General features: G+C 39.4%; 1 protein-coding gene across 2 annotated transcripts in view; it reads left to right on the top strand.

The window, feature by feature from the left end:
• The window catches only part of SNED1 (sushi, nidogen and EGF like domains 1), an 89,626-nt gene that overhangs the window by 53,788 nt on the left and 22,103 nt on the right, over positions 1–13,735 (top strand). For both annotated transcript variants that reach the window (XM_060242100.1, XM_060242101.1), the window contains 7 exons: positions 86–202; positions 2,384–2,497; positions 3,957–4,130; positions 5,266–5,379; positions 9,613–9,726; positions 12,710–12,823; positions 13,110–13,223. In XM_060242100.1, coding sequence (XP_060098083.1) covers positions 86–202; positions 2,384–2,497; positions 3,957–4,130; positions 5,266–5,379; positions 9,613–9,726; positions 12,710–12,823; positions 13,110–13,223 — 861 coding nt within the window. The remainder of the gene's footprint in view (positions 1–85; positions 203–2,383; positions 2,498–3,956; positions 4,131–5,265; positions 5,380–9,612; positions 9,727–12,709; positions 12,824–13,109; positions 13,224–13,735) is intronic.

Raw genomic sequence — 13,735 nt, 5'->3', positions numbered from 1 at the left:
TTGCAGCAATTGTTGTAGATGAGCAAAGTCCATGAAACATCTTGGGACCTCTTCTAATATAACCTGTTTCTTCCTTCTCTTACAGGTAAACCTGATCCCTGTGCTTCTGGCCCTTGTCAGAATGGGGGCACTTGCTTCCACTATATTGGCAAGTACAAATGTGACTGCCTCCCTGGATATTCAGGACGACACTGCGAAATAAGTATGAAATGGGAGGGCTGTTTGTCTGGCATTTATTTTATTGAAACAGTAGCTGTGAACCAAAAGGCTTGGTCTGTAGCTCCCTAGGCATCAGTAACAAATCTTATGGTTTTCTCCTGACCTTACCAGTTCATCAAGTAGCAGGCACAGATTCTTAGGTTTTCCAGCTTGAGTGATCAAAGGGGTCACATTTTAGAGAAGTATTTATAGGTGTTGTTGCTGGCTAGTCCTCAGAAAGCGTGTTGCTTAAAAAGAAGAACCTTTACTATACGTTTGAGAGAAATGAAAGTCCCTGCTGATATCTTATCCCAAACAAATCCCCACAATTCAAGGAGAAGGAAAAAAGAGACTGTGATGTCTTTTACTTTTCAGCAGATCTCTATAGACCAAGTATAATATAGAGGGTGCTAAACTAGGTCCCGAGAAACTGGTTCAGTTCCCCCTGAGCCATGTATCTCATTGGATGACCTTTGGTGAGTACATATGAACATATGAAGCTACCTTATACTGAATCAAACACTTGGTTCATCAAATCTCTTCAAGACTAACCAACTTCACAGGTTTGTTCTGAGGAAAAAATTGAGAAAAACATGTATATTGAACTCCTTAGAGGAAAGGTAGGATAGCAAAAAGTTTTAGCAGGCACTCACCTTTTATATTAAACACACTCACTTGATGCTAACTTGCTCAACTCACTGGACTGTTGCTTAGTAACCAAGTTGGGTTATGATTTGTGGGCATCATTGTAGAAGAATTTCCTACTAAGACAACATATTATGTCCATTTCCTGTACTATATCCATCTGGGGATCTGTAACAATGCAAGAAGTTGTTAAATATATGACTGGTATCAAAAGTACCACATTTGCTTTTAAAAGGGGATTATAGTTTTGTGACACCAGAATAAGTCATTACTGAATCTCTAGGTATTACCAGTTATCTAATTTTTTATTTAGAAATGTCGGTTTGGATTGCAATAAATTCTATTTTTTGTTTTATATAAGGTTAGATGCTGAATTTATTTTGGACACCAACCAGAAATGCTAGTTTAGGTTCAACAGCAGCCAGATGCTCTGCGCATAGCTGTTATTAGTTCTGAGTTACCAAAATTAACCTGCAGTGGACTGCATTACTAGAAGTTATGCATTACTAGGATTAGAAGTTAATGGTGTTAAGTAGGGACAGCCAAACTTCCCTTGGTTCGATTTGGAATCAGCTCAGTATTTCTAAGTTTCTCAGCAAGCATTTGGAAAGTTTGTTTTTTCTGCCTGTTTTCTGTGAATCTCTCCCAGCTTGTAATGTTGATGCATGCTTGCTGATGGTACCACACCCATGCACATTATTATTGTATTGCCTCCTGAGAATTGGAGTTTGGTTTCACCTGCTCTGTATTCTCCCCCAACATCAGCTGTAGCAGAGAATACTTGGAAATTTAAACCCTGCTCTCACCACAAACACAGGAACAATAGAGAGTTTCAGTTCTGGATGGGAGATCACATAAAATGTTTGCAAAAACACAAGGATTTACCACCAATCTGCTTGATTAGATTATCTGGTCACATAGCTTGTATTGCCCTCAAGAGTAAAGGGTTAACAAGAATATAAGAACCCTGCTGAATGAGACCAGTGGTCCATCTGTTCCAGCATCCTGTCTCATGCAGTGGCCAAGCAATTATTCTGGAGGTTCAAAAACAGGGCACAGAGGCTGAGGCCTTCCCTTAAGGTTACCTCCTGACTGGTATTCAGAGGTTTACTGCCTCTGAATGTGGAGGCTCCCTTTAAATCACCTTGACTAGAAGCCACTGATAGACTTATCTTCCATGAGATAATGAAAATACATGTATACACCTGTAGAAGGCTTGCTGTGTAGGTCATCTAGTTTGGTATCACAACCAATCAGAGTAAGGGCTGACCCTAGAGAACTAATGTATGTGCATCTATAAAGCAGCTGTCTTTTGGTATCTGGCCTGCTGTATTATACATATGCAAAATATTGTTTAATATTCTAAGCCAGACCTTTGGAGGGAAATGATGTTCAATTAATATGATAATTAATTAATACAGCCAGTATTTTTAAGTTAGACAAATTTGTGTACTGACTCAGATTATTATGAATTTTGGGACCATTCTTAATACTAAGCTCCTATGGTACTGCTATTATTGGGACTGCTTCTGTCTTGCAGCCCCTTCTCCTTGCCTCTTGAATCCATGTGAACATGGAGCCACTTGTAAGGATCTTGGCAACAGCTATATCTGCTCATGCCCAGCTGGTTACACAGGAAGACACTGTCAGGCAGGTAAAGAATACAGAAAGTTTCAATCCAATCCAATCACACCTTTATTGGCATAACGAAAAGAGATATACAGAGACTTGTCAACCAAACAACAATCAAATGTGTCTGTTCAAAGCATAAAAGGTGAAACAAAGATAAAAATCACAATAAAACCTGCTTAGAATAATTTTTAACAATTTCAGCCAAGAATTTGGCAACAGCTTTTGTGATATCGATTATGTTGTCATTTTATAGGAAACCGCAATCAATCCTATTTTCTTGAATGTAGGACAGTAAGGTGAGACTATATAACAGAAACTTCCAGAGATTAGTATACAGTTGACAGTTCAATAAAATATGCTGGATGGAATTTGACAAGCTTGACCCACATAGACAATGTCTCTCGCTAAAGGGGATTTGAAGAAATCTCCCATAGAGAACATTGGAGGGTAATGCATTCATCCTAGCCAGCATAAAAGCTCTCCGATGTTGCGGATTATCTAGTTCAGATAAATATTTGGCCATTTTCCTGGCCATCTGATCAAGTCCAAGTGAGGCAGAACAAGTATAAAATTGGACAGGACACAGTTTATGAGATTCTAGATCTAAGATTCTCTGTTTGATAAATCTAAAATTATAAGATTCATCAGATAAAAATTGCAATTCCCATGTGTTTGAGCTTTGACATGATTCCACCTTGCCAAGCAGCATTATAAAGGTCTCTTTTTAGATAGTTGAGCAAGCTAGCTGGTTCAGTCTTATAAAATATCCGTAACCATTATTTAAAAGTTAGAGTCCAAGCTTTTGTTTCAATCAGAGATTGGCCTGTTTCTGAACAGATTACAAAATAAGGAACACAGTTGGAGATTCCTAAAAGTTGTCACAGAAATGCAGCCTGGATATTTGCTATTTTTTGGTTCAGAGCATTAATCCACAGAGGGATACCATACAAAATTTGTGATAGTGTTTTAGCATTAAAAGCTCTGATTGCGACAGGCAAACATTGGTTACCTTTTTTATAAGAAAACTGTTTAATTTGAGATGAAGAACAACTAGCTATATTTATTATTCTGTCACGGTGAACTTTCTGTTTGAGATTGTAATTAAAGGTTATGCCCAAATATTTTAAAGTTCCGGTTCCAGGCGTTGGCTGCAGATGGCTGTATTCATGACTTTGATAAATGCTAAGTAGTTTTAAATACTTCCTACAGAAAGTTGTAACCATCAGAACTTTCCCCTGTCACTGGGAAAAAAGGAACTGGGTCTCTGTGAGATTTTCCTGAAAGCTGCAACATCTCTCCTTTACCAAGGTGAAAATGCATTAAGACACACATGGAGAACTTTGTTTCCAACCTTGCTAGTGACCTCATCAATACAAACCCTTTAATTAAGTAAATGGTATTCACCATGCAGCATATAAACTGTAATAAATGAATTGCTGTATAACCTTTCTCCTTCCCTTTATCTCATTTTTTCCTTCTAGAGGTAGACTGTGGTATCCCCAATCAGATAAAGCATGCCCAGGTGTCATTTAACTCTACAAAAATGGGATCTCTGGCAGAGTACCAGTGTGATCTGGGGTACATGCTGAGTTCCCACAGCAACCCCAGGATTTGCAGAGCACAAGGCGCCTGGAGTGATCCTCCAGAGTGTAATGGTAAATGGATTTATGGCTGTGTGAGAATGTATGTTTGTGTGTGAGAAAGAGAGGAAAGAAAATAATAAGTTTAATTTTTGAACTGTAATTGCTACAGAACTTCAAGTAATCATCCCTGCTGACTTTGAAAATTCAACGGAACTTACAGTGGCAATACCACCCAAGTTCCTGGGAAAGACTGAACAGAACTAGCCTTTCTCTTGCTTTTAAAAAATTATTCTTAGGTTTTCTGGGATTTATGCCACACAGGATTGACAAATGATTAGTATTGAAGGAGGAGGAAAAAGGAGAGCATAAACTGGTCTCCTTGGCTCCAGTACCAAGCTGATCACATGGTGGAGCTGTGCAAACGTGCAGCCTGCTCCTAAATTAACTGCGCTTTCTCCCCCTGGGAAATCCATGTGTTGGCACACTCTGTTTAAGTGGGCATCAAGAGAGGGGTCAGTCTTCCTTTGTTTATATCTCACCTTCCCTTCTGAGATTAAAGCTTTTTGTTCCCATTTTCTGATAAAATGTATCATAGTTGTATGGTGTACAGAGCAAGCTTGCTATAAATAAGGGGGGGAAGCTATTCTTGCTGTGCTGCATACTGAAGGTGCTAGCAGCCTGGGCGGTATGTTCTGCCCTGGAAACCATGGTGTTTTTAGAGTTCAATAAAATTATTCTGCTGATAAGCTTTTATAAATGATTAAAACCAGCAATATTAAGCAAGACAATGCTGACATATGAGTAGAATTAATTTACTATGCTGTGAAAAAGAAGCAAACTCTACAGACCGGTATGAGACTAATGGACAACTTATTGGCATCTAATTGTGGTACCTAGTATATGTTTGGTTTAACACTGACATTTCTCTTAACAACACTTCTGTGGCTATCTCTGGCAGTTAAATGGTCTCTCTGCTTGAACTGAATCTTGTGTCTGTGTGAGTTTTCTTCAGATTTTCCATTTTCTGTACTACTGCTCAAGAGGTTTGCTTCTAAAATGCACCAATTCTTGTGTGTCAGCTGTTTTATATATATTTTTGTACATAACATTTTTTTGAGAGGAAGATAACTTTTTTAAAGGGAGGGGTGCTTTCCTCAAACCTTCCGTTCTAGATAGATGATAGGTGCCCTTCTGCCATCTCTTGTAGAAATTGATGAATGCAGATCTCAGCCATGCCTGAATGGGGGCTCTTGTAAAGATCGAATCGCTGCTTTCCTGTGCTTATGCAAAGCTGGCTACACAGGACACCACTGTGAGTTGGGTAAGAGAATGTGGAAATATATTTGCCAGGGCATCTCATTGTGATGTTGCTAACATAGGCCATCATTGTTAACAATATGCTTACAATGACATAACCAAAAAGAAATATCCCTGTTGCAAGAAGTTTAAAACGTAAACTTTGACCTGGGGTATGTGTGTGAGGGAGTGGAACAAAGAAAGAGGAAACAGAGATGCAAAGGAAGAACATGAGCATGCGCAGTCATATAAACTTTTCCAATTACACATACTTAGGCCTTGTTTCAATTGTGGATGGGGCCTGGGGAGGGGAGTTGTGAATATGGTATAGAATTTGGGGAGATTATAGAGACCTCTTTCTAGGTGGCAGCTTTCCCAGCTTGCCTAGCCTTGGCTCCCATTGCTGTTCAAGTGGGGACCATGGAAACTTCAATGAGGGGCCATCCTCATTTTATGGTGGTTGTTTAACTACAGCTGTTTGAAAAGTAGGGTCCCCTGAAAAGCATAGAGGTTTCATTAAACCAGCTGCAGTGCAAAGCAGAGTTCTCACGGCAATCTGTCCTTCCATTTGGTGGTGAAGACATAGATTCTAATTTGTGATCTCCCTGGAGTTGGGAAAGAAAGAATGAGAACATAGTGGGAAGGGCAAAAGAAGTGGTGATGCTGATATAAATGACTATGAGAAATGGAATAGTTTTTATTGGATGAATGTACAGCTAAAGGTCAGTAGATGGAGTTGGATCCTGTTCACATCTGGAAGAGAATTTTGCGCAGGTTTCTTTAATTACAAAAGTAAAAAGGTCTAAGCAAGAAATGCCTTATCTTTGGAACTCCAACGATATGTGAACCAAAGATTTTAACTTTTATAAAAAGCCAGGCATTTGTAATGGGTAGTTTTCATTGTACTTTATAAGCAAGGGGGACATCTACAATATCTGTTCAGTTTGGAATTGCCATGTTCATTCACTCAGTTTTAAAGGACATTCTTGGCAACCCACTGTCCTCCTGACCTGATTTTTTAAAACATAAAATGCAGTTGTAGCACCATGCTGGCCCAGCATGGACAGTCAATATGCTAAGGTTTCTCTAGGCTGTAGCCCCTTTTAATTTCTTTCCCTTTCTTTTTGCTTCCCATTTACTTTTTCTATTCTCTCCTGCAGTTAACTGCAACATTAATGAAGAGTTATCAATTTAGGAGCAGAGAGATCAAGTTCTTGCTTCTGGCAAAATCGCTGTTATTTTTTATTTGTGTGTGTGATTGTTACAGTGCTATAATGAAAGTACAACAATATTATAAATACTAGGTTACAATCATGCAAATTAATCATCAGATGGTACCTAACACCTTCAAGACAGCATCACATAAATCAAGAAAAAAATCCAAAGTACTGGAAGAATTGTGGACATCTAGAAAACTTTATTTATTGCTGGTAGAAGTGCATTTGTATCAGTCAGTTTTGGCAAGATGTAGTGTTGCACATATATGAAATAACAGGCTGCAAATTGATTTTTATCCCAGAATTGTTGCTTTTGAATTTTTAGAAATATCTCCCATCCACACAAACACAAAAGCAGCTGATTACAACTCTATTAGTAGCACTTAAATTGGTTAAAATGGAAAGACGGAATGGCACCTTCACTTTCCCTATGGTATGACAAGATATGGGGATATTTTATTATAGCAAAAATAACAGACAATCTGTTACAAACAAATTCTAGTACTAACTGTTCTAAATTTAGTGAAACATGATATCCAGTATTAGGATACATGGCAAACCATAATATGCATCCTAGGTAACTATAGAGTTAATAAATTACTATGTTTCTAAGTCTGAACATCGAAGTAAAGGCTACTAATACTTGTTAATTCATTTTATTGAGATGGAAATAAACTGTAATTAGTAATGTTTAATTTTCTAGAATGGATTGTTGTGTTGTTCTAATAAGCTGATGTAGTTGTAATAAGATTTTATTATGTATCTGATTATTCTATGTTAAATATCCAACTGTACTTTACAGAACTTAATTAAAAAGTTGTGGGGAATGAAAGTACAAATATAACATGAGCAGCAGATTCACTCTGCAAAGTGGAAATAGTTATTCTTCCTCCTCCTCCCCCCAGAAATCTCCCAGGAACAAATAATTAACAACTAATTCATGAATACTGTAACCCAGGGGTCCTCAAACTTTTTAAATAGGGGGCCAGTTCACTGTCCCTCAGACTGTTGGAGGGCCGGACTGCCGTTACTGTACAAGGTGTGGGTCGTCAGTTCTCCGTCTTCTGCATCTCTCTACCTTCCCCACACCACACACCCCGGCCTGGGAACTCACCTCACCTCGGTATCACCTCACACTCTGTCTCTGCCGCCTCAGCCCAGTGCCGGAAGTGTGCGTTGCTAACGTGAGTTTAGGTCGAACGTCACTTCCGGTCTGATTTTGCCATAACCCGGCGGGCCGCATAAACGTCCTCAGCGGGCCGCATCTGGCCCGCGGGCCATAGTTTGAGGACCCCTGCTGTAACCAATCACTATGCAACAAAAGGTCAAGTGGAAACTTGCTGAATGGAACATATTTGCTGAATTATTTTTTCCAACTAAAGGTAGAGGGTGTCCTTTGGCTACTCCCTCTCTCTTATATAAGGTGCCAACCTCCAGGTGAAGGAGATTAGTTCAGCTGGAGAAAATGGCTGCTTTGGAAGGTGGACTCTATGACATTATATATCATTGAAGTCCCTCCCCTCCCCAAGCCTCACCCTCCTCAGGTTCCACCTCCTAAATCTCCAGGTATTTTCCAGTCCAGAGCTGGGAACCCCACTTTTACAACTTTAAACAAATTGATCTTCTATAACAAAAAGAGTGCTGCTGGGTGGCTCAATTAAACATCATTGTCCAGTGTACTCCAAAACAAACTGAAAACAAAAAAATGTCACTTGTAGTGACAGTGAATAAATTATCAAGTTGGATCCAAACTAATGTTTTCACAAAGATTTCTGCCTGCAGAATGTGATTTTTTTCCACCTCTCAAAATGCCCCCCTGAAATCCTATTCTCAAGGTCCCCTCTTTCTCAGAGACAAGATTTGGTGAGGCATTTCATGCTGCTGCAGGAGTGTGGAAGGCAAGAAAATCATGTTTTGTAGACAGAAATTCTTGTGTCTGCAGAAATATTGTCTGGATTCAGCCCATAATGTGACCAACATGCCCAAGTTGCTTTCAAGAGATGCAGTGCTTGCGTCCCAATGTTTTATTCTTGAAAATCTGGTGGAAATATTTAAAAGAGAAAATGGTTTATTTTTTAATGATTTCAGTTGCACGGCTTGATAGCATTACTTTGTTTCTCTATAGCCGGCCTTTATAAGCAGGAGGGGAAACTGGCAAAGGCTGGCGCTGGATGATCAGTAATTTCTTTCATGAGAGTGTTTTCTTTAAACTCTCTGAACAGAGCAACAGGGAAGGACTGCATAACTTGCCATTGTATTTTCACACAGAAAAATACAATTTTCTCAAATAAAAGAAATAAAGAAATACAACCCTTAATACAATTGACATAGAAAACCTTGCATTCTGAAAGGAATGGAAAGAACTGCTTATTAAACAATAAAATAATGCAGATTTAAGGTAGTGCCTTTCTCTGTTAAAAGCAGCAGATCAGTTAACTGAAAGGGAAATTTTTAGAGTACATTTATAATAAGTAGATGAGTTGGACGCAGACTAGTGTTTCCACAGACACAAAGATTTCTGCTCACAAAGTGTGATTTTCCCATGACTCCCTCACATGGCAACCTGAAATGCTTCCTCAAGATCTTGTTTCTGGGGACCCTTTTCCCCCACACCCATCCTCCAATAACAGGTTTTTTTAGAAGAACAGATTTCAGACTGCTGTGGGAATGGGGAGGCAGAAAAATCATTCCCTGTGTGTGGAAATCCTTGCACCTATGGAACTGTCTGGATCTAACTCAGTAGTTGTTACTAATGCCTACAGTACTTTCTATTTGAAAAATACAAATTCTTCTCATTTATCCTCATAACAGCTTTGTGAGGTTACTCTTTTATTTAATAATCTGTATGCTGCTCCAGAGACCCACTCAAGATGATTAACAAATACAAAATAATAATTGGAACAAGCTGATAAAATGGTTTTAAAAGGAACTAACCACACTAGCAAGGACTAAATTAATCTGCTTCTGGTTGCTCCTTTTCATTATGACATTGTGCTAATAAAGTCATTATAGCTTCCCCCCTTCTCTTTTTCCATTCACAGAGATTGATGAGTGTCAGTCAGACCCATGCAAAAACAGTGGAATTTGTAAAGATATGCCAGGATCATTTATCTGTCGTTGTCCTGAAGGCTTCATTGGAACCCAGTGTGAAACGGGTAAAAAGAGGGACTGATAAAGGCCCTTATTGGGATTTTCAGTACTATTTTAACTGAATATCCAGGACATCCTGAGATTCCATTGTCCTCACTGCTGTAGATAATTTTATTTTCTCTTACTATTGATTTCTGGGTGATGTTTATCTTTAGAATTTACAGCCATATAAGCCACTGTTCCTTCCCACCTCTCCTTTAATTTGGAACTTGTTTCCTACAACAGTTCAGCTATATTTTAGCTGTATGGGCCTCATAAGTCCATGTGGACCAGCAGTGGCAAAATGAAATTTGTCACAATTCTGTGACCTAAAGAATGCTATCTAAAGACTTGCAACACTGACATTTTCCAATCAGATATATTTCAGGACACAGTGCATGTGTTGGCCAACTTAAAAGCTCACTGTGATTCTCTGGGGTGACTGACCACACAATGAAGTCAATTCTGATCTGTTATTATTCTCCTTCTATTTCTGTATGTTAGTGTGGGTCCTGGATATGCTATGAGGCTAGTCACTGGAGAAAATTGCTTCCTGACCCACTACTTATAATTGTGTGAGAATCCATGTATCCAAGAGAGAATATGTATACTTGGATACATGGATTCTCACACAATTATAAGTAGTGGGTCAGGAAGCAATTTTCTCCAGGCCAGTTATATATATTAACTGTATCTGGAGCATTCTACCGATGCTGTATTGCTGAGCCAAGATCACTTTGCACACCCTAATACCTTCTTCCCTCTAAATGTTAGCTTCTAGTTATATAAACAGGAAATAAATGCAAAATTCTTTACAGACTAAATTATGCAAATTAATGTATCTTCAAAATTGCTTAAACTAACAGGAGCTGTGTTAGTTGTTTGAATTTCAGTTTACAAATTGTGAGCCCATGGGATTGTGCAGAGGGACACAAAGTCTGTAGGTGGGGATAGGGAAGTGGTGGTAGTAGTGGGAGACAGTTCTGCCTCCTTCGTCATGCTTTCTCAGTAGTTCTGAATCTGGAAGCTATAAGGGTGTAGAATGGGGTGGTTTAGAGGTTGGCTGTGCAGCAAAGCTGGTCTTCAGCCTGAAACATTGTGACAGACAGACAGATATTTCCACAGTTCACAGCAAGACGGATAGCAGTACAGCCTGCACATAACCTCAGCACTACACAGTGTCATTACACTCTTCTAAGCCCATTGACATCAATGGACTTGGATTATAACTCCACTTGGTATTGATAACACTGACAGTGATATAGATTGGGGGAGGAGTGTGTTGTGACTAGTTCCACAGTAGCCATGAACCTGAACATTACAGCATGCAGAAGGACATTTTCTGGCCTCATCCTATGTTTTCTTGGAAAATTCCTGAATTATAAAATCATAGAGTTGAAAGAGATCTCCAGGATCATTTAGTCCAATCCTCTGCATGATGCAGGAAATGCACAACTACCTCCCTCCCCATGTCCCTAGTGACTCCTTCTCCATGCTGAGAAGATGGCAAAACTGACCTGGAGAAAATTGCTTCTTGATCCCAAAGTGGTGATTGGTATTTCTCTGGGTGTGCAAGAAAGGGTCAGGAGAACTAAGAACTGATACAATCATTCCTGCCCTCCCTCTCATAAACTGTCTAAGTTCACAGAATCAGTATTGCTGTCAGGTGGCCATCTAGCCTCTGTTTAAAAACCTCCAAAGAAAGAGAACCCACCACCTTGCAAGGAAACCTGTTCCACTGAGGAACTGCTCTAAGGTTCTTCCTAATGTTTAACTGAAAACTCTTTTGATTTCATTTCAACTCATTGGTTCTGGTCTGATCTTCTGAGGCAACAGAAAACAACTCAGCAAGATCCTCCATATGACAGCCCTTCAAGTACTTGAAAGATGGCTATCATATCACAACTCAGTCATTCCTCTCTATTCTAAATATACCAAGCTTCTTCAACCTTTCCTCATAGGATTTGATCTCCAGACCCCTCACCATCTTCATTGTCCTCCTCTGGATACATTCCAACTGGTCTGTATCCTTCTGGCTGGTCTGAGAGCCAATTTGGTGTGGTGGTTAAGTGTGCTGACTCTTATCTGGGAGAACTGGGTTTGATTCCCCACTCCTCCACTTGCAGCTGCTGGAATGGCCTTGGGTCAGCCATAGCTCTCATAGGAGTTGTCCTTGAAAAGGCAGCTGATGTAAGAGCTCTCTCAGCCACACCTACCTCACAAGGTGTTTGTTGTGTGTGTGGGGGGTGGGGAAGGTAAAGGAGATTGTGACCGCTCTGAGACTCTGAGATTCAGATTATAAAGTAGGATATAAACCCAATATCATCATCATGATATTCTCCTCCTCCTCTTCCCAGAACTGAACACAGTACTCTAGGTGAGGTCTAATCAAAGCAATACCATCAGTTCACTTGATCTGGACACTATACTGTTGATACAGCCCAAAATCGCATTTCCCTTTCTACCTAATCAATTGTATATTACTAGCTGGTCAGAGGTTACATACTGTTTTCACTTTATAGTCTGCCAAAACCATTGTTAATTTAAAAAAAACCTGTAAGGTTATTACCCATAATAAAAACAAGAAGAGTTATATTTGTCATAATTTTATTATTATGAAATAGTTACTTTATTAATGTAAAAGAAGCAGGATTTAATTAATTAAGCTGAAAGCCAAGGAACAAAAGGAAAATTGCAGGGAGGTACAGAAAGGGGATTTATTTTGGAGTAAATGTATAATGAGAAAAATAGTAAATCCAGAAAATTGCAGAAGATCAATCCTTCAATGCAGAACAATGTGTAGCTCCAACGTTAAAAGTTTAAATAAGTGTGCTACTGGGGAGAGAAATGAATGGTTTGGTGGCCCTGGGGAGGTTTTCACTGGAAGTTTATGCACTGCACTACAACAGGCATCTTTACAAGGGATATTCTCTACCAGATGCAGTCATCCTCTTAATTCCATGTGACACCTCCTACAGATATCTGAGTGAGTGTATTTATGCCCTCCAGAAGTGGATGCCTGTGAATCAAACCCTTGTCGGAATGGAGGAGAATGTGAAAATTACAGTGGTTCCTACCTGTGTGTCTGCCCAGAGGGCTTCTTTGGCTACCATTGTGAAATAGGTAAGCCTAGAACAGAAAACAATTGCTACCTGTGTGGGTCCCAGAAAATGGTAGATGCAAAACAGGAAACCTAACACTAAAAAAAAACCCCTGAGAAGTAACTTTTTAGTTTCTTCAAAATTTCTCATTAGCATTTTGCTTCCAGACAAATTAGGAAACAAGCAAATAAGCATTCTCATGGAGGCATTTGAGCCACCTCTGACAAATTTCCATGCCTTCTTAGGGAAGCCTGCATTGATTTTAAAAGCTGCCATTCTGAAGTGTTAATTTTAACCCTCCTCCCCAGCTAGTGACCCTTGTTTCTCCAACCCATGTGGGAGCAGAGGCTACTGTCTTCCCAGCAACGGATCTCATAACTGCACCTGCAAAGCGGGCTACACTGGCAAGAACTGTGAGAAAGGTAAACAGATCCAAAGGACATTCCCATGATTGTTTGTGATAGTTGTTGTTAACCATGTTGACCTAAGGAAATGGTAGATGCCAAATAAGCAGTGTGGGGATTTTATTTTATAGATCTTAAATGGGACAGACAGCAACTTGAGGTTGTATTCTCAGTGCACAAGCTGCCATTGCTGGATATCCATAGTCACACAAAAATCCAAACTGTGATGCTTCCTTTTTTAAAAAATTGAGAGATATCAGCAGAGTATGCTGTTTGATAGGCAAGAACATGCCCACCTTCTGCTTCACCATGGCAAGAATAGCCTGGATAAGCACCTGACCTGGCCTAACTGACCCATGGAGTTCTATCTTTTCAAATTTTTTTTAATTGAAGAGCAGAAATAGTATTAGCAATAATATTATTGTAAAATATGAGATTATTTAACACTTTGTTGCATCTGACTTGCATTAAACTGTAGGGGTGTGCAATTCCCCCCCCCCCCCCCCAGTTCAGGTCGATTGTTGTTGTTC

The sequence above is a fragment of the Heteronotia binoei genome, chromosome 6 (assembly GCF_032191835.1).
Source record: "Heteronotia binoei isolate CCM8104 ecotype False Entrance Well chromosome 6, APGP_CSIRO_Hbin_v1, whole genome shotgun sequence".
NCBI classification, from domain to species: Eukaryota; Metazoa; Chordata; class Lepidosauria; order Squamata; family Gekkonidae; genus Heteronotia; species Heteronotia binoei.
Note: the sequence above shows the minus strand (reverse complement) of the source record. Positions and strands in the feature narration are given on the sequence as shown.